Here is a 25,962-nt window from a genome sequence, read left to right on the forward strand (position 1 = left end):
TTCTAGGCAGAAGCAGCATTCCCACCACAGAACACAAAGCCAGGCGTTACCTGTGCATGTTGTCGCAGCCCATCAGTCCTGGGTTGGTGGGTCTGGATGCAGAATGAACATTTTTATCCTTGTCTTTTCTATGCCCGCAATGAAAACACAGCTATCTAACCCTCTACCAGCTGACAAGGTGGTTTTTCTGCTTAAAACTAAAACAGATACCTAAAGATATTTCACTTGAGAGTCAACTTCTGGCACCCATTCCCTACCCTTGTGAAGGCGAAGCTGAGATACAGCAATTCTCGTAACTCAAACAACAAACTCGATTTTTCTAAATGGGTGAGAACACCTACTAAAGGTACCAAGAAGGACATACTTGGCTTTTTCCTGTTGAACAAATGCAGTCTAATACACAATGACATAAAGATGCAAGAACAAAATTATAGTGTATTTTTAGACCAGGGCTAGTCTTCAAACCTAGCCCACTAACTGCTGAGTCATAAATTAAAGCTTAACAGTATAGTTTAATGTATGGACAGTAACAGCTTATTTAGTAAGAAATCTAAATAAAGGTTTTAACAGAACTAAAGTAAAGAACTCATTTCCATTTATAGGAATTCATTTCAAAACTGCGGTAAAGTTATACTTACTTTTTCACGTGTTTAACCTTCATACTAGCTGTACTGCCACATGTCTTAAGGCTAAGGTCTCCAGGAATCTCAGGCACATCTGCTCCTCTTGCCTTAAAAATAATAAAGAAAAAAGATTTATGACTATTCCTTTAGCACCCGTATGTTTTAAAAAACAGAGTATGGTTCATTTTAATGATTCTATTGACTCTGTACCAAGAGCAATAAATACTGATTTAATAATCTCTTCTTAAAATGATAATTTACTGAGTTTTAATTAAGAATAAGAAAAAAAATTCACCTAATTTAAATATTTAACTTTACAGTATGAGAAAAAATGTTCTGTTAAGAATTTTCATGCTCTTATACTCAAATTTCAAAATCAGCTATTATGTGTCTCACACATACTTAAACCTCCCCAGGGAGTTGGTGGAATAAAGTAACCTTGGTTACAATGATTAATAAAAGGTAAAATGGTAATAGGAACATAATTAGGAGATGACAACATGCATTTCTCACAACAGAAGTTGAAAGTGACATCTATGTAATACTTCCAAATTTACTCCTTCATCTGACACAGTTTTCATGTGGTGAGTTTTTAACTCTAGTGACACATTCAACTGCAAGGTTCTTCATACTCTGAACAAAATAAATAGCAAATCCAAAAATCTATAAAAAACATTTATGCTATATTATCCATGATTTGTAACATTAATTAGTATAGCTAATGCCACCTGATGCAACAGGGGAGAATAACATGGGGTGAGCAGTTAAATTTAGTTAAGAGGAGATTCACAAAGAAGATGTGGTAAATATATGCAACAGAATACTACTCAGCCATAAAAGGAGAAGTCTTGCCATTTGTGACAACATGGTTGGACCTTGAGGGCATTACACTAACTAAGCAAAATACATCAGATAAAGAAAGACAAGCAAGCCCTGGCCAGTAGCTCAGTTGCTTGAGCATCGTCCTTATACTCCCAGGTTACGGGTTTGATCCCGGTCAGGATGCATACAAGAATCAACCAATGAATGCAAAAATAAGTGGAACAACAACCTGATATTTCTCTCTTTCCCTTCCTCTCTCTCTCTAAAATCAATACATAAAAATAGAAAAACAAATACCATATGATATCACTTATATGTGGCATCTAAAAATATAGACCAAAAAACAAAAGTTTATAAATACAGGGAAGAGACTGATGCTTGACAGAGCAGGGGGGTAGGCAGTGGGTAAAATGGGTGAACAGGGTCAAAATGCACAAACCTCCAGTTATAAAATAAAGAAGCCATGGGGAAGTGACGTACACCCGGGTGACTATAGTTAGCAGTACTGTGCTGCATCTGTGAAAGTTGCAGCTTTACTTAGCCAAGCTGGACATGTGGGAGCACTACTACTGCTGTGATCAGATGGGGATCAGGCCTGAAGCGGGTCTGCCTCGGGCCGGCCTGTAGTGTGTGGGTTCTTGGCTTCGAGCAGGGAAGACTTCACAGCACGAGTCCAGGTGATTTTGAGAGTAAGTTTATGAAAGCTGGGACAGTGACACAAGGAAGGGCTTAGGACAGAAGAAGCAACAAGAGAGAAACGAGGTGGGGCTGCTTTCCCACAGGTACTCTATCAAGGTCACGGTCTCTACTGACTGGTCAGCGCCTTAGTCACTCACTGCAGCTGGTCCTAGCGTCACCCACCTGGTTTTGCTGATTTTCTGGGCCTGGAGCTGAAATGGAGGCCTGGATGTTATCTCTAGGGAGGAAAGGTCAGGGGGTCTAAACCACACCCAGGGCTTTCGGCCGGCCCCGGTGACTTTCCGTATCTGGCTGTAAAGTGTCAGACCAGTTCAGTCAGCTGTCTGTCTCAGTTTCCCCGTTCCACTTGAAAGGAATTGTCCTAGCTTTCCACTGTCCTGGCTCTCTATTTTGATGCACACTGCTAAATAATCCTCCAGAAAACACTGATCCCATTTACAACACTACCAACCATGTACATGGATGCCTGTTCTCTCACAACCTCACAAACACTGAATATTATCAATCTTTAGCATTGCCATCTAATAGGATTACTTCATCTTTTTTTCTAATTAAATAGGTAAAAGATTCAATAAAGTTTCACACTTTTAGTGGGCATCTGTATTATTGTGTGTGTGTGTATATATATATATACATATTGTTAGATTCTGGTTTTTAGATTTTTCAGAGAAAAGAACATTTTTAAGTGAAAGCTAGTCATATCTGTCTGACATATAAATATCAAGATTTAATAGCTTGCCATTAAAATTAATAACCTGGAAGATCTAGTCTGTACACTTCCTGATTAAAAGACTTACTGAAAAGCAATAGTAATTTAAGTCAGTTGATACTGGACTGGAGTAAGGAAGGACAAAGGAAATAAATATAACAGAAAGTCCAGAGAAAGCCCACATATAGACAACAAAACTTAACTTGTGAACAAAAGTAATAATGAGATTCAAAGGAATACTGCTGTGTCAATAAATATGCTTGGTGAAGTTTTCTAAAGCATGCAACATAAGAATAAACCTTGAACCTTCACAAAATTCACTCAATGTGAGGATTAATAATGCTGCTAAAATTAAATACAGAAGAACAACTTTAACATAAGTAAAAGTGCCTTAAACAGGAAATAAAAAAAGTATTACCTTTAGGAAAAAATTAAATTTGATTACATCAAGATTAAAAACAAGTCATTTAAAAAGAGCTCCTTATAATATATTAAAAACTAACAACCCAATTTTTTAAATGCCAAAAAATCTAAACAGGTATTTCATAAAAGAGGATGCCAACTGGTCAATAATTGTAGATACTCAATGTCTTACTCATAAAAGAAATGCAAAATTAAACCATAATGGGATAATATACACTCTCCAAAGAGCTAAATTTAAAAAAAAAAAAAAAGTAAAATACCAAAGTTGGCAAAAAAAAAAAAATGAAGCACTAACACTCTCATTTATTGCTGATTAAAGTGTAAAATAGTAATAACCACTTAGGATATTTGTTTGATAATTCTTATTATGTTAAACATGAAATACCTATCATCCTGCAACTACACTCCTGAATATAGACCCAAAAAATATTCCATATGTACACAAGTAAACATGTACATAAACATTCATAGCTTTTTTATAATCACCAGAAAATGGTCATTATAAAACACAAATACCCAAAATACACAAAAACAGGGGAATAGCTGAATAAACTATAGTGTGTTTATGGAATGCTGTGCTTGAAAAAAAATTTATTAACATTAAAAACATGAATAAATGTAGGCATTACTACAGTATGTGACTGTGTGTGTTTGTATTAAAAATTAACAGGAAAAAATGTCAATAGGAATTTTTGTGAAACTTCTGGTTCTACATTTGTCTAAAATAGTTATAACTGGGGAAAAAATGAGGAGTGAGAAAAGAATTGTATTTCAAAGAACATTTTTAAAAAGACTGTTTTCTTACTTATTTTATAAGTTAACACAGACATCAAAACCACCCAAGAAACTTTCAACACTAGTAAGGACACGATTAAGAAAAGCTGTATAAATGTATAAACCAACTGTTTAAGTCACTAAAGTTCCACAATACAGAAAAGACATAAGAGGCTATGATCTTTAAAAGAAACAGATTATATAAGGTGAACTCCATACTCAGCCAAACCCCTGATAAAGAGAAAACCTTAATAGCAGCCAAGGGGGGGAAAGTATATACACACATTACACTCACAGGACTACATATGAGAAAAGCAGAAAACGTGGAATGGGTTCTTTCCATTGCTTTTTAAAACAACTGTCAACGTTGAATTCTATATCCAGCAAAATTTATTTCAAAAAAAAAAAAAAAAAGAATGGGAGGCTTCTAGACTCTTCTGTTTATAACAGAAACTCTACAGAAAACAAAATGAAATAAAATAAAAACAAGCAACTACCTGAGAATTCTAAAATATTTAATTAGAGTAAGTGGATTGGGGTGTAAAGTCAAGACCTGAAGAATGACTAATCATAGGCTGACAGCGTGTTTCCTGGATTCAAACCTCCCCCCCCCCCCCCCGCCCCCCTCCCTGCCCTTTACCTCTTGGAATTGCCTAAGGAAAACCTGACTCATGATATAAGTAACAAGCATGACTAGTAAAACTCTAAGGAATTACAACTTTCTGACTAGAAAATGGCCCTTGAATATGGAAACAAATAGGCAAGAGTTTTCTTTCTTTTTTTTTGCTTCTCTTCCAAGGACAGACTTGGGAGCAACACTTCAGCTGTACCATGGACACGTAAGACCCTGAGTGAAAACCCATCCTTCTGACTAGAGCAGTGATGGCGAACCTTCTGAGCTCGGCGTGTCAGCATTTTGAAAAACCCTAACTTAACTCTGGTGCCGTGTCACATATAGAAATGTTTTGATCTTTGCAACCATAGTAAAACAAAGACTTATATTTTTGATATTTATTGTATATATTTATTTTTTTTTTTTTTATTTTTTTCATATTTTTTTTTTTTTTATTTTCCTCTTAAAGTATTACAAAGGGTATTACATAAGTATCCTTTTCCCCCCCCCCCCCGCCCTTGACAAACCACTACCCTCCCTTACCCCCCAGTGTCTTATGTCCATTAGTTATGCTTATATGCATGCATACAAGTCCTTCGGTTGATCTCTTACTCCCCTCCCTCCTGCCCCCCAACTCTCTCTGGCCTTCCCACTGCAGTTTGACAATCAGTTTGAGGCAGCTCTGCCTCTGTATCTATTATTGTTCAAAAGTTTGTAATGGTCTTTATTATCCATGAATGAGTGAGATCATGTGGTATTTTTCCTTCATTGACTGGCTTGTTTCACTTAGCATAATGCTCTCCAGTTCCATCCATGATGTTGCAAATGGTAGGAGTTCCTTCTTTTTAACAGCAGCATAGTATTCCATCGTGTAGATGTACCACAGTTTTCTAATCCATTCATCTACTGATGGGCACTTAGGCTGTTTCCAGATCTTAGCTATGGTGAATTGTGCTGCTATGAACATCTGGGTGCATATATCCTTTCTGATAGGTGTTTCTGGTTTCTTGGGATATATTCCTAGTAGTGGGATCACAGGGTCAAATGGGAGTTCCATTTCCAATTTTTTGAGGAACCTCCATACTGCCTTCCACAGTGGCTGCACCAGTCTGCATTCCCACCAGCAGTGCACAAGTGTTCCTTTTTCTCCACATCCTCTCCAGCACTTGTCGTTTGTTGATTTGTTGATGATGGCCATTCTGACAGGTGTGAGATGGTACCTCATTGTTGTTTTGATTTGCATCTCTCGGATGATTAGTGACTTTGAGCATGTTTTCATATGTCTCTTGGCTTTCTGAATGTCCTCTTTTGAAAGGTGTCTATTTAGATCCTTTGCCCATTTTTTGATTGGATTGTTTATCTTCTTTTTGTTAAGTTGTATGAGTTCCCTATAAATTTTGGAGATTAAGCCCTTATCCGATATGACGTTGGCAAATATGTTTTCCCACGAGGTGGGTTTTCTTGTTGTTTTGTTGATGGTTTCTTTTGCTGTGCAGAAGCTTTTTATTTTGATGTAGTCCCATTTGTTCAGTTTCTCTTTAGTTTCAACTGCCCTAGGAGCTGTATCAGTGAAGAAATTGTTTTGGCATATGTCTGAGATTTTGTTGCCTTTGTATTCTTCTAGAATTTTTATGGTTTCCTGTCGTACATTTAAGTCCTTTATCCATTTTGAGTTTATTCTTGTGTATGGTGTAAGTTGGTGGTCTAGTTTCATTTTCTTGCATATGTCTGTCCAATTTTCCCAACACCATTTATTGAAGAGACTATCTTGGCTCCATTGTATGTTCATGCCTCCTTTGTCAAAAATTAATTGAGCATATTGGTTCGGGCTAATTTCTGGACTCTCTATTCTATTCCACTGATCTATATGTCTGTTCTTGTGCCAGTACCAGGCAGTTTTGAGAACAGTGGCTTTGTAATACAGCTTGATATCTGGCATTGAGATCCCACCTACTTTGTTCTTTCTCAGGATCGTTGCAGCTATTCGGGGTCTTTTTTTATTCCAGATGAATTTTTGGAGAGTTCGTTCTAGATCTTTGAAGAAGGCCATTGGTATTTTAATGGGAAGTGCGTTGAATGCATAGATTGCTCTGGGTAGTATGGACATTTTAATGATGTTGATTCTACCAATCCAAGAACATGGTATGTTCTTCCATCTGTTTATGTCTTCCTCTATCTCTTTTTTCAACGTCCTGTAGTTTTCTGAGTAGAGGTCTTTAACCTCTTTAGTTAAGTTTATTCCTAGGTATCTTAATTTTTTTGGTGCGATGGTAAATGGGATTGTTTTTCTGATCTCCCTTTCTGAAAGTTCACTGTTGGTGTATAGAAATGCCTCAGATTTCTTGGGGTTAATTTTGTATCCTGCTACATTGCCAAATTCATGTATTAAGTCTAGTAGCTTTTTGATGGAGTCTCTAGGGTTTTGTATGTATAATATCATGTCATCTGCAAATAAGGACAGTTTTACTTCCTCTTTTCCAATTTGGATGCCTTTTATTCCTTCTTCTTGCCTAATTGCAATGGCTAATACTTCCAGTACTATGTTGAACAGGAGTGGTGAGAGTGGGCATCCCTGTCTTGTTCCTGTTCTTAGGGGAAATGGTGTTAGTTTTTGTCCATTGAGTATGATGTTGGCAGTGGGCCTGTCATATATGGCTTTTATTATGTTGAGGTATGATCCTTCTATTCCCACCTTTCTGAGAGTTTTTATCAAAAATGGGTGTTGGATTTTGTCGAATGCTTTTTCTGCATCAATTGATATGACCATGTGGTTTTTTTCTTTCAATTTGTTTATGTGATGTATCACATTTATTGATTTACGGATGTTGTACCATCCTTGCATCTCTGGGATGAATCCTACTTGGTCATGGTGTATGATCCTTCTGATGTACTGCTGGATCCGATTTGCTAAGATTTTGTTGAGGATTTTGGCATCTATGTTCATGAGGGATATTGGCCTGTAATTCTCTTTCATTGTGATGTCTTTACCTGGTTTTGGTATTAGGGTGATGCTGGCTTCATAGAATGAGCTTGGAAGCGTTCCTTCCTCTTGAATTTTTTGTAGTAGTCTGAGGAGGGTAGGTTTTAGTTCTTCCTTGAATGTTTGGTAGAACTCCCCTGTGAAGCCGTCTGGCCCTGGGCTTTTGTTTGCTGGAAGCTTTCTGATGACTGCTTCAATTTCTTCCATAGTTATTGGCCTATTGAGGTTTTTAGATTCTTCCTGATTGAGTTTTGGAATGTTGTATTTTTCTAGGAATTTGTCCATTTCCTCCAGGTTGTCCAGTTTGTTGGAGTAGAGTTGCTCGTAGTATTGTTTAACAATCATTTGTATTTCTGTGGGGTCTGTTGTTATTTCGCCTCTATCATTTCTGATTTGGTTTATTTGGGACCTCTCTCTTTGCTTCTTGGTGAGCCTGGCTAGGGGTTTGTCAATCTTGTTTATCCTTTCAAAGAACCAGCTCTTGGTTTCATTGATTTTCTGTATTGTTTTTTTGGTCTCTATTTCATTGATTTCTGCTCTAATCTTTATTATCTCCTTCCTTCTGCTCACTCTGGGGTTTTCTTGTTGCTCTCTTTCTAATTCTTTGAGTTGTAGAGTTAGATGATTGACTACCATTTTTTCTTGTTTTTTGAGATAGGCCTGTAGAGCTATAAACTTCCCTCTCAGGACTGCTTTCATTGTGTCCCAGAGGTTTTGGATTGTTGTGTTTTCATTGTCATTAGTGTCCAGGATGTTTTTAATTTCTTCTTTGATGTCATCGGTAACCCAATCAATATTTAATAACATGCTATTCAGCTTCCAAGTGTTTGAGTATTTTGGGTTGTTTTTATTGTAGTTTATTTCTAACATTATGCCATCGTGGTCTGTGAAGAAGCTTTTTATGATTTCAATCTTCTTGAATTTGTGGAGACTTTGCTTGTGACCCAATATGTGGTCTATTTTTGAATATGTCCCATGAGCACCTGAGAGGAATGTATATTCCGCAGCTGTGGGGTGAAGTGTTCTGAAGATGTCAATTAAGTCCATCTGATCTAGTGAGTCATTTAGGATTGCTGTTTCTTTGCTGAGTTTTTGTCTAGCGGATTTATCCAGTGATGTCAGTGGTGTATTAAAGTCCCCTACTATGATTGTATTGTTGTCGATCTCTCCCCTGATATCTTCCAGAAGTTTTCTTATGTATGTGGGTGCTCCTGCATTGGGTGCATATATGTTTACCAGGGTTATATCTTCTTGTTGTATTGATCCCTTTAGTATTATGAAGTGGCCTTCCTTATCTCTGGTTATGGCCTTCACTTTGAGATGTACTTTGTCAGATATAAGTATTGCTACCCCAGCTTTCTTTTCCTTTCCATTTGCGTGAAAGATATTTTTCCATCCCTTCACTTTCAGTCTGTGTGAGTCCCTTCTAATGAGGTGGGTCTCTTGTAGACAGCAGATGTATGGGTCATGTTTTTTTATCCATTCAGCCACTCGATGTCTTTTGGTTGGAGCATTTAGTCCATTTACATTTAAAGTTATTATTGAAAGGTATTTGTTTGTAGCCATTTCTTTTTGTGTGTGTGTGTGTGGCTGTTTTCTTTCTGAGCTTGATATTTCTTCTTTTTACACCAGTCCCTTTAGCATTTCTTGCATGGCTGGCTTGGTGGTGATAAACTCCCTTAGCCCTTTTTTGTCTGTGAAGCTTCTTATTTCCCCTTCAATTTTGAATGATAGCCTTGCTGGATAGAGTATTCTTGGATTCAGTCCTTTGCTTTGCATCACTTTGTAGATTTCCGTCCATTCTTTTCTGGCCTGATGTGTTTCTGTTGAGAAATCATTTGATAATCTAATGGGAGATCCCTTGTATGTTACTTTCCGTCTCTCTCTTGCAGCCTGTAAGATTCTCTCTTTATCCTGAACATTTGCCATGGTAATTATGATGTGTCTTGGTGTGGGTCTTTTCGGGTTCACCTTGTTTGGGACTCTCTGGGCTTGTTTGACTTTTTTCTTCCCCACCTCAGGGAAGTTTTCTGATATTATTTCTTCGAATAGGTTTTCTAATCCATGTTCATCTTTCTGTTGTTCTGGCACCCCTATTATTCGTATGTTGTTTCGTTTCATGTTGTCCCAAAGCTCCCTTAGGCTCTCCTCCTGTCTTTTAATTTTTTTCTCCATTTGCCGTACAGTTTGAGTGTGTTTTGCTTCCTTGTCTTCTAATTCACTAATTCGGTCCTCCGCTTCTCCCAGTCTACTGTTGATACTTTCAATGGAGTTTTTTATTGAAGCTATGTCACTCTTCATTTCTTCTTGGGACTTACTTAAGTTGTTGATTTTTTCATCTGTTTCTTCTAGCTTCTTGCATAAGTAGTTGAGTTTTTCATCTGTTTCTTCTTGCTTCTTGAACATGTGGTGCATGTACTCTAGGAACCTTATTCTGAATTCTTTTTCCGTCATGTTGCATATCTCTGTCTCACTTAGCTGCTTTTCTGGCGAGTCCTCCTTTTCTTTCCTTTGGGGGTTTCTTTGCCTACCCATGTTTGATCTCGCTGACATATGTAGATGTTGAGGTGTTCAGTGGCTGCTCCCTGGGTGGCAGGGGCTCCTTGGGTTGTGGTTGCTGCTCAGACGGTTGCGGTAGCAGCTGCTTTCCAGTTGGCAGCAGCTCCTCTGGTGGGTGTTGTTCACAGCTGTGTTGGCTCTTCTGGCTGGTGGGGGGAGGCTTCACGTACAGTTGCTGTTCCACAGACAGAGGGTGTGGTGATCAGGAGGCTGTGGTGATCAGGAGGCTGCGGTGATCAGGGGGCTGCTGTTGCTTGGATCTGCTGCGTTGATTTAAAGGCACAAAATACAACAGAGCAAGGCACAACGTACCAGGCACTGAACACAAGTATATTCACAATATTAATAACTCCAAATAAAGGTGACCAACCGAATTAAGAGAATTAGGGGATAAGGGAGAAAGAAGAGAAGAAGATAAAAGAGAGAACAGAAAAGAAAAATAAGAAAAAAACAAACAAAAAAGGAGTGCAAAAATAGAATTGGGAAAAAAGAGGGGGGAAAAAAGAGAGCGAAAAAAGAGAATGAAGTAGAAGTGGGGAAGAGACTCCCCGTATGAGGAGCAAACTCCAATGGAACTGCCACTAATCTCAACAAATTCCAGCAACAGATCCCTGGAGATGAATGCAAACTACAAACCACCAATAATATCCAGAGGGGTAAGGGAAAACAGAAGCACAAAAATAGCTGGGGTGGGGTGGGGGAGGGAAGGGAAAAACCAGCAGAAAAAAAAAGAAAAAGAAAAAGAAAAAGAAAAACAACCTCACAACCAGTCCTAAAAAAGAAGAAAAAACACAAAACAAAACAAACAAACAAATTTAAAAAAAAAAAAAAAAAAAAAAAAAAAAGCCCAATATATTCAACAATCAAGAAAACAATAGAAAGATAAGAGAGAGAAAAAAAAAAAAAATGGTTGGAAAGTGAAGAAGGATCTTATTGTATATATTTAAATGCCATTTAACAAAGAAAAATCAACCAAAAAAATGAGTTCGCGTGTCACCTCTGACACGCGTGTCATAGGTTCGCCATCACTGGACTGGAGAAATAATCAAAGGGGACCCTGTTGTGTAAAGACCGTAGGGATAATCCTTGTTATGTTTTTCTCTTTTTTCTCTCATTGCTTAGGCCTGATGACAGCCCCAGTCAGGAAAAACTGTGCAGTACAGAGACTAACATTCTTGGAGAATACATTCCTCCTTCCTTCTAGCCAGAGAAGCCAGGAAAAGCATCCTCTGAGAGGAGACAGTGGGTCCCAAGTCAAAACTGAACTGATGCTAAAACCACCACCTAACAAATCCAGATAGAAACATCACCCTAAACCCCACCAGGTTAATGCCTGATAAGCCAGGAAAGTCAACATTCTCCAGAGGATTTCAACAGGAGACAGTCTCACAAGATAATATTCAAAATATCCATGACACAATAAGAAATTACTTGATACACCAAAAATCTGTAAAATATGAGCAAGTCCCCAAAAAGAGACAATCAGATACCAAATATGAGATGAAACAAATGTTGGACTTACCAAAGACTTTATACCATATACTAGAGGCCCGGCACACAAATTCACGAGGCCCCACCCACCTGCGCGGCCTTGCCATGCTCACAGCCCCACCCACCCATGCTGGTCTTTGGTTGTTACAGTGTTAGGGCCATGGGCTCTTTAATATAATAGATACCAGAGGCCCAGTGCACGAATTCCCGCACTGTGGGGTCCAGCAGGCCTGCCCTGATGGGGGCTATCAAGGGTGGGCAGGCTGGGGCAGGGGGGCCGATTGGGAGCAGGGCTGGCTGGGGCAAGGGGCCACAGGCATTCTAGTTGTTCTGCCTTTTGGTCTATTTGCATATTACCCTTTTGTTATATAGGATCATAAACATATTGAAAAGACAAAAATTCCTGGGTGAAAATTGTAACCTACACAAAAAGCCCAAATTGTTAGGTAGGACCAGGGTCTCGAGGTCTGAGCAGTTCTTACTAAATGCTCTTGTTGCTAAATGTTAAGATGCAGCACAGTATTTTGCAGCTGCAGCTGTAAACAGAATGAGCTTGACAGGAACTCAACCAGATCATGTAGCCAACTGTAAAGAAAGCAACATGTTATTAACCAAATAGTATGTGGGAAATAGTTTTACTCCTATCAAAATGTGAAAAACTAAGAATGTTTGAATGAAAAGATAATGGCACAAAAGACACTAAACATTACTGCCTAGAATACGAATTAACAAATCCTTTCATACTCTTTAGATACTTCCCCATAATAATAAAAAGACAAGGCAAAATTCATCATAAAGATATTCATCAACATGAAAAATATAAAACAAACTCAAAGTCCTACTAATCTATGAAACATCAATAATATTTCCTGTCTTATAGGGTATTATGCAGCCATTAACTTTGTTTATTAAGAGCTTTTCATTTAGCACTAATTATGTATACATAAATTTCTCCCAGGCAAGTTTTATAGAGTATTAATGGTTTTAAAATTTTTGTCATTTCCATCAACTAATGTTATCACATATGTTAACTATATCATGGAGTATAAATACCAGAGAAAAACTATATAACATTGTGGGAGGAAAAATTCTCAAGAGAATCCCCGCCAAGATTCCTATGTCACTTCCTGGCTATTCAAACACTAACGTGAGCAATGCTGGGAAGAGACGGCTCAGATGTTATTAAAATTCCAGGTCAGTGGATCTTAAAGTAGGAAAATTATCTGGGTGAGCCTACTTCCTAGTCTCGCAAGGCTTCTGCTGAAGCATCCCTCGGGAGTATGCTGCTCATGAGAAGGCAAGGCCTAGAATTAAGTGCAAATTTGGCAGGTGGAGTAGGTAACTGGTGGGAAATATAGAGCTGACTCAGCGCCACAGCCCTCTCTCCTTCTCTCTTGCAACCATGCATTTCCATGCACATGCTACAATCTGTCCCATATCCCATTCTGCAGATCTCAAAGCCCTCCCTATTTTCTCCTAAGGGAAACTGAATTCCCTTCCTCCTTCACAGAAATGTTTTAACCCCCTTCCAGGTGTCCCTACACTATGTCCAGCAGCCAATCTTTCCCAGAGGTCTCTTTCCTTCCAGTGAACCAGCAACTCCTGCACCTATGACACTTCCCATGATGCACATTGGGAAACATTCAAGCTTCTCTTAACTGCAGCACCTTAATAATAAGGTAGAAAGTTTATGTTAAGTAGGAAGGAGAGATAAAATTGTATATGGTTTACAATTATAAGTCACATTTCCACGCCTGATGGGAAAGGGGGATAGATAAACAAAGCATTATTCTTTGAAACTAACAATTTGGAAAATTTTATGTAAGAAAATCGTGTTTATATTATGTTAAATTTAAAACACTCTGCATTGCAAGAAATCATGAAAGAAATATACCAAAATAATCTCACCACTGTGCAAAATGGGATTGTGGTTGACAGTCTCTCTCTCTCTCTTTTTCAATTTTCTGCCTTTTCTATATAAGCATGTTTTGTGTTTATAAAGTAGAAGAGAGAAAAAGAGAGAAAGCAGGCTAGCTAGCTTTCCCACCTCTGCATTTACCTACCTTTACAGCAACCATTTGCAAATGCATAACAAACTGTCATAAATAAATGAGATTATATATTCTATAGAACTCTAATGGGCAAAACTAGGTATCCATATTTAGGGAGGAATAAAAATAAAAACACACGTATAATGGGAGGTACCCATACATATATACAGTCAACTGAAAAAGCAGTATTTGAATGGAAAATCCATTCTGCCAAGAAAGGCAAACAGGACTGCCAGTTTCCAAATGCAACCACAGTTTAATCATAGTAAATAAATGCAAAAAAATCTCTGTAATGAAAAGTTTACAAAGTTTTAATTAGTCTAAATATTATTCCCTTTCTTACAAAGAAGAGATAATGAGGTAAAATTTAATAATCATCATCCCAATACATCAGAAAAGCTAAATTTATTAAATCTACAGTGTATTACATTATCACTAAAATGATTCTTAAAGAAGATCACAAAGAAATTCAATTAACTGAGTTATGTGTGAATATTTTCAAGAGAATTTTGTACAGCAAAATACGCTTGATGTTAAAAACATATTACAAGACAATTTTCTTCACTTATTTCTTCCAGTATGTTATCTAGACCTCCCAATGTGCAAGTGCTAAATAACAGAAATGGGACTCAAAGGAGGCAGGAAGGTTTAAGTATGTGGAAAATTCACAAACCGTACAAGTAGCTATCAAATGAGCCCATGAGTAAACTATATAGTTACTCCTATTTAATTCTCTATTTTGATGAGGAACAACAGGGTGGGAATACTAAAGAGAAGAAAAAAAGATTTCTGCACCTGATTATAAAACTAGTACTTTTGCACAAAGGAGTTGCCTTTAAAGTTCACTTCTAACAGAAAATATCTCCTCGAAAAGAACATGCAACAGCTAGGGGAAAATTATTCAGGAGCAATGTTTAAAATAATTTAAGAAAAATGATCAGCAAGGGCCATCAGAATAATAATACAAATTCTCTAGGCAACAGCTAGGCAAGCAACTTAAAAATTAACACACTGACATATTAGCAAAATCTTAAAACATTTTGAAGTTTCTACTTTTCTATAATGCAGATTTATCTGTTCACTCCTATCTGCCCCAATCATTAAAGATAATCCTACTGATTCAGCAGATATTTTCTGTTGAAAATATGGAGTCCCATGTTGTATATACTTTTACCAGACATTTTATGAAAAGATTCCTAGGAAAATCTAAAAACAACATGATTAGCTTTGTAGGTACTTTATTCAGGTAAAGTACTGCTATTCTTCTGTGCTGCTAGAAAATGGTCTGTTTCTGCACTTGAATTTTGTGCACCAGATCTACTAGTAAAAATGTACATATAATGTTTAAACGTGTATTATAAAAACATAAAATGTGAATTCTTCCTGGAATAGGCAGGGTATGAAGAGAAGGGTGGAAGGGAACCAAGAACCACAAATGATGGAGACACTGAGTTGGAAATATTCTACTAAAGGAAGAAATGGCAAGATTCTAGACTACGCGTGACACCCCATTCTTCTAACTGCATGTGTTTTATGTCCTTCCTCCTTCAATATTTTACAAGTTTAAACATTTTTTGAAAAGTCATATAACAAATTCTATCAGTAAAAGTAACATCCAGATCACTTAAAGTCTTAAAGAGCACAATATTTGTAATGTATTTTTTAGTTTAATAATTATCAAATAAATGCTGGGTTTATGACCAGTTCGCCAGCTCAAAAGATTTTAGGCTTAATGTTATAAAACTACCCATTTTCAACACCTTTTAACCTATAAAATGAACGAGTTCATACATTCAACCTAATATAAATCCCAGAACTCCCAGGAGTGCATTAATTACCTTCCATAATTAACACTGCTTGATTCATGCCAGAGAATTCCCACCATCTTCAGCCAGAGCCGAATGCACCATGGAATGGGGTGGGCTTGGGGTTGTTTATTGAAGAGCATTGAATATACTGGCAGAAACTCAAAACCTGGGCTTTGCATAGTAATCAATGGGTGCATTTGTGATTGTTCACAAAGCAACTCTGAACAAGACATCGCGCCTTTAGAACTGAAATGATAAACACCATCAGTGTCTCTGAATCATGAGGAAAATCCACCCATCAATCAAAAATGAACAGCTAAACATCACACAGTAAGAAAGAGCTAAAGAAATTCACTGAAGGAGCATCTGCAAAGACTTTTCTCTCTCTTATTCGAATGGCAAATGTTTTTATAACTGATGGGTAAAAGGAACCATAGAGAGTAGAGCAATACACAAAATACACATGTCTTCCAAAAGTACTGCTTCAAGACTATTCAGGAAGAATGACTATTCTATCAATCCTCTTTAGAAAGCAGGCAATATGGGGGGAATGTGGTCCAAATACAAGGGAGGTACTTTTGGAAAAATGTAATGGTCTAACTTTTTATTTAAAACAGAATGAAAAGAAAGAAGGGGAGAAGAAAACAAAAGAAAAGAAAATTCATATTAACAAATGAGATAAAGAAAATCAGGGAGCCCTAACCGGTATGGCTCAGTGGATAGAGCGTCAGCCTGCAGACTCAAGGGTCCCAGGTTCGATTCTGGTCAAGGGCATGTACCTTGGTTGCAGGCACATCCCCAGTTGGGGGTGTGCAGGAGGCAGCTGATTGATCTTTCTCTCTCATCTATGTTTCTAACTCTCTATCCCTGCCCTTCCTCTCTGTAAAAAATCAATAAAATATATTTAAAAAAAAAGAAAAGCAGGGAAATTCGGGTGCTGTCAAGGAAAAAACAACTGGTTCAATTTGTCCAGAGAGTGACAATTTCATTCATTCAAAAAAATATTTACTGAGAATTTACTATGCCAGGCACAAGAGACAAAACATGAGTGACAAAGTCCCTGTACTCAAGGAGCTTACAATCTCATGGAAAAGAAAGACAATTTTCATACAAATATTCAGTATGTCTAAACACTGTGGAGAAAACTAAAGCAACGTAAGAAAGATAAAGAGGGGAGGGCAGGGTTATTATTTCATCTAAGACGGTGAGTGAAGGCAGCACTTAATCGTAAAGAGGGAACTGAAGGAAGAGAGGGAGCAAGCTTTGCAGATAATGCAGGGAAAGTGCTTTCAGAAAAAAGAAAGAAAAAGAAAAAAAAAAGACCACAAACACAAAGGCCCCGGAGTAGCTAATGCTTGGCATAGTCCAGAAATAAATAGCAAAAAGGTCAATGTAACTGGAGCAAAATGATCAAGTGAGGAAGGGCTTTGGCTTTTAAGGAAAATGAATTGGAACCATTTCATTTATAACAAACCACAAGGTCTTAGACCTGGGTGACTGAAATAAAGTGAGTGTTATTAACATGATCTGTAAAGTTAAAAAGAAGCTCATTGAGGGAGCAGGAAAGATGAGATTTAGTGAAAATCTACAGCTCACGGCTTCCACAGGACCTTCAGCTGGGAAATGAATTCCTACAGGGCTAGGGACACGGACATGGAAGTCATCTGTATAGAGAGGACAATGAAATCTGCAGGACCAGCATAGAACTGGGAGGGACCAAGCACGAAGAGACGAAGTACAGATCCTGCAAATGCCTGCTTTCAGCAGGTGGGAAGAGAGTCGGAGGAAAAGAGCCCACCCTTGTGAGTGTGTGTGTGTGGGGAGGGGGGGGTGAGAGGGAGAGAGAGAGAGAACATGCATGAGAGAGCACATGCTCATGCACATATATGTGTTTATGAAAGAGGAAGAGGGACAGGAAGGAAGGGGAGAGCATCACTCATGGACACACACACACACACACACACACACACACATACACAGTTGACAAATCCAAAAATTAACTTCGTGCCTTTTAAATTTTTTCGGTATTTTGGAAGTACAAAATTTACACTTTATTTTTCATGAGATCATTTTAAGCCAACACTAAGAAGTAAGATGATTGAAGTGGTTTTAGTTAAAATATTCAAAACTGGTGAGAGATTTCCTCTTACTTTCTTTTTATATCTTTTATCTTATTTTTTAAGATCCTAATGTTTACTTACTTATATAATTTATTATTAAGACATTGCAAATAATTATTTTACTCTTAATTTTTTAAAACTCTAGCTTTTGATTTCTTAAGATAACTCGTTATTTTGTTACAAGTTGATGAAGAATAATAAACAAATCATGAACCATACATCAAAAAAGGGGAAAGTCCTATTTTATGGTTTGTTTTTTCTGTTTTGATTTTTAAATGACTATTTAGAACAGACCAAATACTAAAAAGGGGACGATCAGTAATCAAAAGCCCCCAACAAATAAAACTCCAGGACCAGATGGCTTCATTGATAAATTCTTCCAAACATTTAAAGATAAGTTAATAGCAATCCTTCTCAAACTCTTCCAAAAAATAAAAAAAAGAAAACTTCCAAACGTTTTTTATGAGGCCAGCATTACCCTGCTACCAAACCAGACAATGAAGCCACACACACACACAAAAAAAAATTACAAGCCAATATCCCTGATAAACATTGATGAAAAATCCTCAACAAAATATTAGCAAACTAAATTCAACAATACATTGAAATACACCATGATCAAGTGGAATTTAATGCAGAAATTCAAAAATAGCTCAACATCCACAAATCAATGTGGTACACCACATTCACAAAACAAGTTACACAAATCTTATGATCATCTCAATGCATGAAGCAAAAGCATTTGACAAAATTCAACATACATTTGCCATGAAAGCTCTCAATAAAGTGAACATAGAGGGAAAGTACTTCAACATAATAAAGCCATATATGGCAAGCCCACAGCTAACATCATATTCAAACATGAAAGGTTTTCTTCCAAAATCAAGAACAAGACAAAGATGCCTCCTCTCTCTCACCTTGTCTTTTTAACATAGTCCCAGCCAGAGCAATTAGGCAAGAAGAAAAAAAAAAGGCATCCAATTTGGAAAGGAATAAATAAAACTGTCACTATTTGCAGGTGACATACAGAAAACCCTAAAGGTACCACCAAAAAACTGTGAGTACCAATAAATGAATTCAAAGTTGCAGGATATAAAATCATTATACAAAAATCAGTTGTACTTCTCAAGGCAAATAACAAACCATCAGAAAGAGAAATTAATAAAACAACCCCATTTATAGTTACATCAAAAAGAACAAAACATCCATGAATAAACTTAACCAAGGAGATGAATAACCTGAACACTGAAAGACATGTCACTGATTGTTAATCCTCACTTGAGGATATTTTTCAATGGGAAAAAGATCCTCAAGTGAGAATTAAAAAAATCAAAACAAAAAAAACTTACACATGAAAAAATTAGAATACCAAACTGATAATACAATTAGGTGCTACCACATCTATATAATAATAAAAGTGTAATATGCTAATCAGACCAGACGTCCTTCCAGACAACCTTCCGGATGGAGACAGGGCTGCAAGGGAAGCCCGGGTCCTGGGTACCAGAGGGAAGCCAGTGCCAGCAGCCTGAGGAAGGAAGGCCTGCTCTTGCACAAATTTCATGCATCGGGCCTCTAGTATGATATAATTGGTAATTTCCATAAACATATCAATGTGGACTCCAAAAAGGATAATTCATTAGCTTTCAATGTATGCAGCATATGACATTTTAATACAAACCACCATATAGTAACAGATAACACCTTTCTTCCCATTCGATAAATTCAATGTAGGTTTCGGGGAGGTTATAAGAATTGTAGGGGACAAATGTGGAAGATTTAAAAATGGCAGAGATTACTGAATATCCATCCTTTCAATGGAATGCTGGCACCTCCAGGGATTACCTGATTCCACAGGGGGTGTGGGGCTTGCTTTGTTTGCCTGGCTATTTTACACCTCCACAGATAAGTGAACTTGTAACATCGAATTCTCCTTTGAACCAGTTCTAACACTTGACTGATTCCTTCATTAATTAATGAGTGAAATATCTTTGGTATGTGTTCATTTTATATTTGTCTGAAAGTCATGCTTACATCCTCTTCTAAACTTCATCCTTCAGTAAAATGAATACAAAATGATCCCCATGCCTCCTCAGAGATCTCACAATATTGTAAGGAAAACAGCCAACTAAGATGAGAGTAGGTATTATAATAGAGATATGACTAGCCAACTAGGATGAGAGTAAGTATTACAAGAGAGATATGAATAACATATGAGAAGTAAAATAAAATCATTTTCTGCCTGGAAGGTTTAAGAGAGTCTTACCTCTTAAGTTACAATTATATAACAAGGCAGGGGCCACGAATCCAGGGCCAACCCACCCACTGCCTGCTTCTGTGTGGCCCATAAGCTAAAAATGTTTTTTACATTTTTTTAACGTTAGGGGGAGAGGGGAATCAAAAGAAGTATGATTATCTAATGACATGTGAAAATTACATGACATTCAAATATCAGTGTCCACAAATAACATTTTATTGGGACACAGCTACACTCAATGTACTCTCTGTGGCTGCTCTCATGTTACAATGACAGGACTGAGTAGCTGTGAGAGACCTTGCGTGGCACTCTCATCAATCCACACGCACACCATGAACTGCAGTATCCTATATAATAAAAGGGTAATATGCAAATTGACCGTAATAGCAGAAAAATTAGGAATGACTGGTCATTATGACACACACTGACCACCAGGGGGTAGACACTCAATGCAGGAGCTGCCCCCTGGTGATCAGTGCGCTCCCACAGTGGGAGCTCTGCTCAGCCACAAGCCAGGCTGATGGCTGCCAGTACAGCGGTGGTGGTGGGATCCTCTCCAGCCTCCTCAGCAGCACTAGGGATGTCAGACTGCAGCTTAGGCCTGCTCCCCGCTGGCAAGTGGACATACCCCGAAGGCTCCTGCGCTGCCAGAGGGATGTCTGACTGCCAGCTTAGGCCCAATCCCCGGGGAGCGGGCCTAAGCCAGCAGGTGGTGTTCCCCCGAGAGTTCCCAGACTGCGAGAGGGCACAGGCCAGGCTGAGGGACCCCCCTGAGTGCACAAATTTTTGTGCACCGGGCCTCTAGTCTACACTAATAAAAGAGAAACATGGTAATTGGCGTACGACCGCTACCCTTCTGATTGGCTAATCAGCGTATCCTTATGCAAATTAACTGTCAGCCAAGATGGCGGCCGGCAGCCATGCACTGAAGCGAGCAGGGAGGCTTCCTTGCTCCAGTGACTACAGACTGCAACTTTCCCCGCCTAACTTGCCGGCCTCTCAGCTGGCAGTTTGAAACATTCTAACAAATATAGCCGGCTGGGATCTCAGAGCTGAAGTTACACATTGTTTCGATTATAGAACGCTCAGCAGTGGAAGCCTCAGAGCTAGAGCCAGAGCTAAAGCTGGCCCAGAAGAAAAAAAAAAAAAAGAAAAAAGGAGCGGTTGGGAGCTTCCCGCCAGCCTGAAAGCAGTCAAAACCGCCAGCCTGAAAGCAGCCCTCAGCCCCTCACCCAGACTGGCCAGGCACCCCAGTGGGGACCCCCACCCTGAAGGGTGTGTGACCAGCTGCAAACAGCCCTCAGCCCCTCATCCAGGCTGGCCAGGCACCCCAGTGGGGACCCCCACCCTGATCCAGGACACCCTTCAGGGCAAACCAGCCGGCCCCCAGGCCTCTATCCTATATAGTAAAAGGGTAATATGCCTCCCAGCACCGGGATCAGCGGAGCCGCGAGGCCTCCTGGCACCAGATCAGCATGACAGGGGGCAGCGCCCAAACCCCCTGATCGCCCTGCGGCTCTGTGTGTGACAGGGGGTGGAGCCCCAACCTCCTGATCGGCCCTGCTCTGTGTGTGACAGGGTGCGGCGCCCCAACCCCCCCCCCCCCTCCACGGGCCCTGCTCTGTGTGTGACAGGGTAGAGCCATAACCTCCCCATCGGCCCTGCCCTGAGTGTGACAGTGGTGGCGCCCAAACCCCCTGATCCGCCCTGCTCTGTGTGTGACAGGGTACAGCCATAACCTCCCCATCGGCCCTGCCCTGAGTGTGACAGTGGTGGCGCCCAAACCCCCTGATCCGCCCTGCTCTGTGTGTGACAGGGGGCGGTGCCCCAACTCCCCTATCAGCCCTACTCTGTGCGTGACGGGGCGGTGCCCCAACTCCCCTATCGGCCCTGCTCTGTGCGTGACAGGGGGGAGCTCCCCAACCCCCTGATGGGCCCTGCTCTGTGCGTGACAGGGGGGGGGGGGGGCGAGGGGGAGGGCAGTGCCCCAACCCCCTGATTGGCCCTGCTCTGTGAGTGACAGGGGGCAGCGCCCCAACCTCCTGATTGGCCCTGCTCTGTGCGTGACAGGGGGTGGCACCACAACCTCCCCATCGACCCTGCCTTAAGTGTGACAGGGGGCGGTGCCCCAACCCCCCAATCAGCCCTACCCTGAGCGTGACTGAGGGTGGCATCACAACCTCCCAATCCGCCCTGCTCTGTGCATGACAGGGGGCGGTGCCCCAACTCCCCAATCAGCCCTGCTCTGAGCCCGACCAGGGGCTGCACCTAGGGATTGGGCCTGCCCTCTGCCACCCAGGAGCAGGCCTAAGCCAGCAGGTCGTTATCTCCCAAGGGGTCCCAGACTTCGAGAGGGCACAGGCCGGGCTGAGGGACCCCCCCTTCCCCCCCGAGTGCACAAATTTTTGTGCACCGGGCCTCTAGTCTATAATAATAAAGGTGTAATATGCTAATTAGACCAGACAGCCAAAAGACCTTCCGGACGAAGCCAGGGCTGTGAGGGCCGAGCCTCTTGCACAAATTTCATGCACCGGGCCTCTAGCTGAGTTATAACTCAACAGCAGTTCAAGTTCAACAGGTATCACCATACCACATTTTTTAAATTACCACTTGGTACAGATCATGTAAAAATAAGCAAAGAAGAGACAAGTGGACTTTGAAGGTCACGCTTTTAAGGCACAGAAGAGTATGGGTTTTGTTAGCAAATCAGATGGTAGAACATTGTGCTTCTTACCCAATGACACTACAGTTATGCTGAAAGATAGAATATACATCAATATTACCAAACTCTGCACTCATCACAATATTCTCAACTAACAGGAAAGCCATGATCTGAAAAATTCCAAAATTCTAAAAGGTTATTACCACCACACAGGACTTCTTCACAAAAACAGAAACAAGACTGCATCCAAAGTAAATTTCCAGGTAGCTCATTGGTTAGCCAACAAGGAAAGTCATGGTACCACTTACCAGTGGTGAACCCATTAAATCGTATTTGACTGCAGCCGCCAAAGAAATGCATCCAGAGAAAACAGACTCTTTAAGCCTATTAGCCTTTTGGTCAGAACGGCTGTTTGAAGAGTTGAGGTTATTGGGAGCAAAATCAATAGTATATTTTAAAAAAAACAAGGCAAATGACTGCAATTGGCTTTCCTTGACTCTCAAACATAGCCAATATTGCCTCAATGGTCGAGGAGTCAATGCCAAGTTTAAAATGGCTCAAGAATTAGCTCCTATGAACAGTCTGCATAGGGAAACTACAGGCGACAATATTCTCAAGTAAACTCAGCAAACATTAGTCCAGAACAACCTGAAGTGGAATCTACTAAGATACATTAAAACTGATTTGGGCAAAAAATATGTGTGGAGCAGAGAAAGGATTGGACCTCCTTTCCACCTCTGTTACTGAACACTAAATGGCCTTTGTAATTAGTTTTTGGGGCACGTTTGGTGCTATTTCTTAATGAATTCTACCTAAAATTACAAGGCAAAACTTACGCAAGAATAATACTGTCAGTCTGGCAAGTAATCGTGAGCAGTTATACATACTTCCCAGCTATCAAACATGAAACCGAGATGGGAGATCGCCATCCCCACATCAACTTGCAGTGCATATATTTTCTAAGCTCCAACTCCACTTCCAGCAGGCCTTTTCAGACTGCCCTGCAAATGCAAAGTAAATTTCCATATTGCAAAACCCACTTCACTGTGCAATGGAGGCGCTTCCTTCTAACCTTCAAATCGAAGTTTGCAATGTTATGCTAAAGGGCAAAAATTAAACGAAAAATCTAATAGAGTCCTGAAAATGCCTTCTAAGCAATGAATATGCTCAATTAGAATCATGTGCTCACAAACAGATGTCAGTATTTGGCAGGACATATCCAAGTGAAAAGGCATTTTCAAAAAATGAAATATGTAAAATCTCATTACTGACCTTCACTGACAGATGAACATTCGCATTCAATTTTCATGATGAGAAACACTAACTTTTAATTACAATTAAATAAAATGTTACTTTCCACAGAAAGATTTCATTGTTCTTATTAAGAGACCGGAATTACATAATGTTATACTAGATTAAATGGGTATTTTAAATGTATGTGGAAAACTATACTGCATGGGATTGGTCCACCTCATCCCCCAACAAAAAATGCTCTTCCAACATTTCAGTGAATGTAAACTCCATTCTTCAGGTTGATCAAGCCAAAAACACTTGAAGTCACCCTTGACTTCTCTTTATCTCGCTCTCTGTATCCCATTCATCAGCCAAAACGGTTGGCTTTTATCTGTAAAACTATATTCAGAATCTAACCATTTTTCATCCTATCTACCATCCTGGTTCAAGCTTATCATTATCATTCATCTATTACAATAATCTTCTAACTGGTCTCCTTATTTCCTCTTTTAACTCCCCATTTAGCCTATTCACAGCAACCACAGACTCCCTTTAAAATTTTAAGCCGGATTATGTTACTTTTCAGCCAAAAATCCTCCAGTGGTTTCCCTCTCCCGCTCAGCACAAAAAAAAACCAAAGACCTTATGGACAACAAGAAACAACATGATCTGCTCTCCGCCCACCCAAACCCCTTCTCTGGCCTCAACTCCTTCCGCTTTCCCCCGGCTCACTTCCAGCCAATGTCCTATCTGGGGGGTTTGTTCCAACGCTTTTTAACCCTCTGCCCCAGACTTTAACTTGTTCTTCCACTGCCTAAAATGATCTGTTCCAGATAAATCACCTCCCAGAGCAGTGGTTCTCAACCTTCCTAATGCTACGACCCTTTCATACAGTTCCTCATGTTGTGGTGACCCCCAATTTCATTGTTACAAATTGAACATGATTAAAGCATAGTGATGAATCACAAAAACAATATGTAATTATGTAAGTTTTCCGATGGTCTTAGGCGACCCCTGTGAATGGGTCGTTCGACCCCCAAAGGGGTCACGACCCACAGGTTGAGAACCTCTGTCCCAGAGGCTGTCTGTGCCCACCGTGTTCTAGTATAACGAGCAACTATCCTTTCACACTGCCCTACCCTCTGTAACCCTACTGCTCTGCATTCATTTTCTACAATAGCACATACCACCACTTAACATCTTATATATTTAATTAATTACATTTCCTCCTACCCCATTAAAATATAAGCTCCACAAAGGCAGGAAATGCGTGTGTTTTGTTCAGGGCTCTACCCGCAGAGTCTAAACCAGTGCCTGGAATAAGTTTTTGCTCAATAAAAGAACAAAGCAACAACAGCAACACATTTTCTGTAAGTAAGGCTTCTTCAGCTCCTCTTTCTTATGTAAGTAAAATATGCATGCATCCGTTCCAGCATTAAGTGATACGTATCCATAAATATATACACTAATTGCAAAATATCTATTTCAGAAAGAGATGCATTTCCAATTTTATTTTACTCTTTGTTTGATAATTATTTGCCCTAGCCCGTTTAGCTCAGTGGATAGAGCATCGATCGGCCTGCAGACCAAAGGGTCTGATTCCAGTCAAGGGCATATGCTCAGGTTGTGGGCTTGATCCCCAGTAGGGGGTGTGCAGGAAGCAGCCAATCAATGATTCTCTCTCATCATTGATGTTTCTCTCTCTCCCTCTCCCTCTCTGAAATCGGTAAAAATGTACTGTAATAAATGCATGCATCCACGTTCATACAGCTGATTTACCATGGCGCTCAGTGTTTCCTCCCAATCGGGCCGCTCTCGGGGGTGGACGTTTCTGTGTAGTTCTGGAACAAAATCATCCTCTTCAGAATGTACCGAGGACTTCATCTTCCTAGAGACCAAAACGTGAGAGACTTTGATAAGAATTTATGCTTCTATAAAAACTTTCCAATGACTACAATTCAAAGAATAGAAAATTACGTGAGATTTAAAGTTGAATTAAAAGAGCTTTGGTGAGCTAGTATTGTTCCTCTATTTCTAGTCTAGTTTTTGGAGATCTTTCCTGATGTACCAAACACCTGTTTTATTCCAGGAGATAAAACTAAGGTCTTTCACTAGTTAACCTTTATGATCTGTGATAA

The 25,962-nt window shown here is 39.6% G+C and overlaps 1 protein-coding gene across 1 annotated transcript in view; it reads right to left on the bottom strand.

The window, feature by feature from the left end:
* The window catches only part of ARHGAP32 (Rho GTPase activating protein 32), a 118,167-nt gene that overhangs the window by 75,719 nt on the left and 16,486 nt on the right, over window positions 1-25,962 (bottom strand). Inside the window, 3 exon segments of the mRNA XM_070400005.1 lie at window positions 51-92; window positions 639-730; window positions 25,604-25,712. Coding sequence (XP_070256106.1) covers window positions 51-92; window positions 639-730; window positions 25,604-25,712 — 243 coding nt within the window.

The sequence above is a fragment of the Myotis yumanensis genome, unplaced genomic scaffold, assembly GCF_028538775.1.
Source record: "Myotis yumanensis isolate MYYU_CA2020_CCGP unplaced genomic scaffold, mMyoYum1.0.hap1 SCAF_19, whole genome shotgun sequence".
Lineage (NCBI taxonomy): Eukaryota > Metazoa > Chordata > Mammalia > Chiroptera > Vespertilionidae > Myotis > Myotis yumanensis.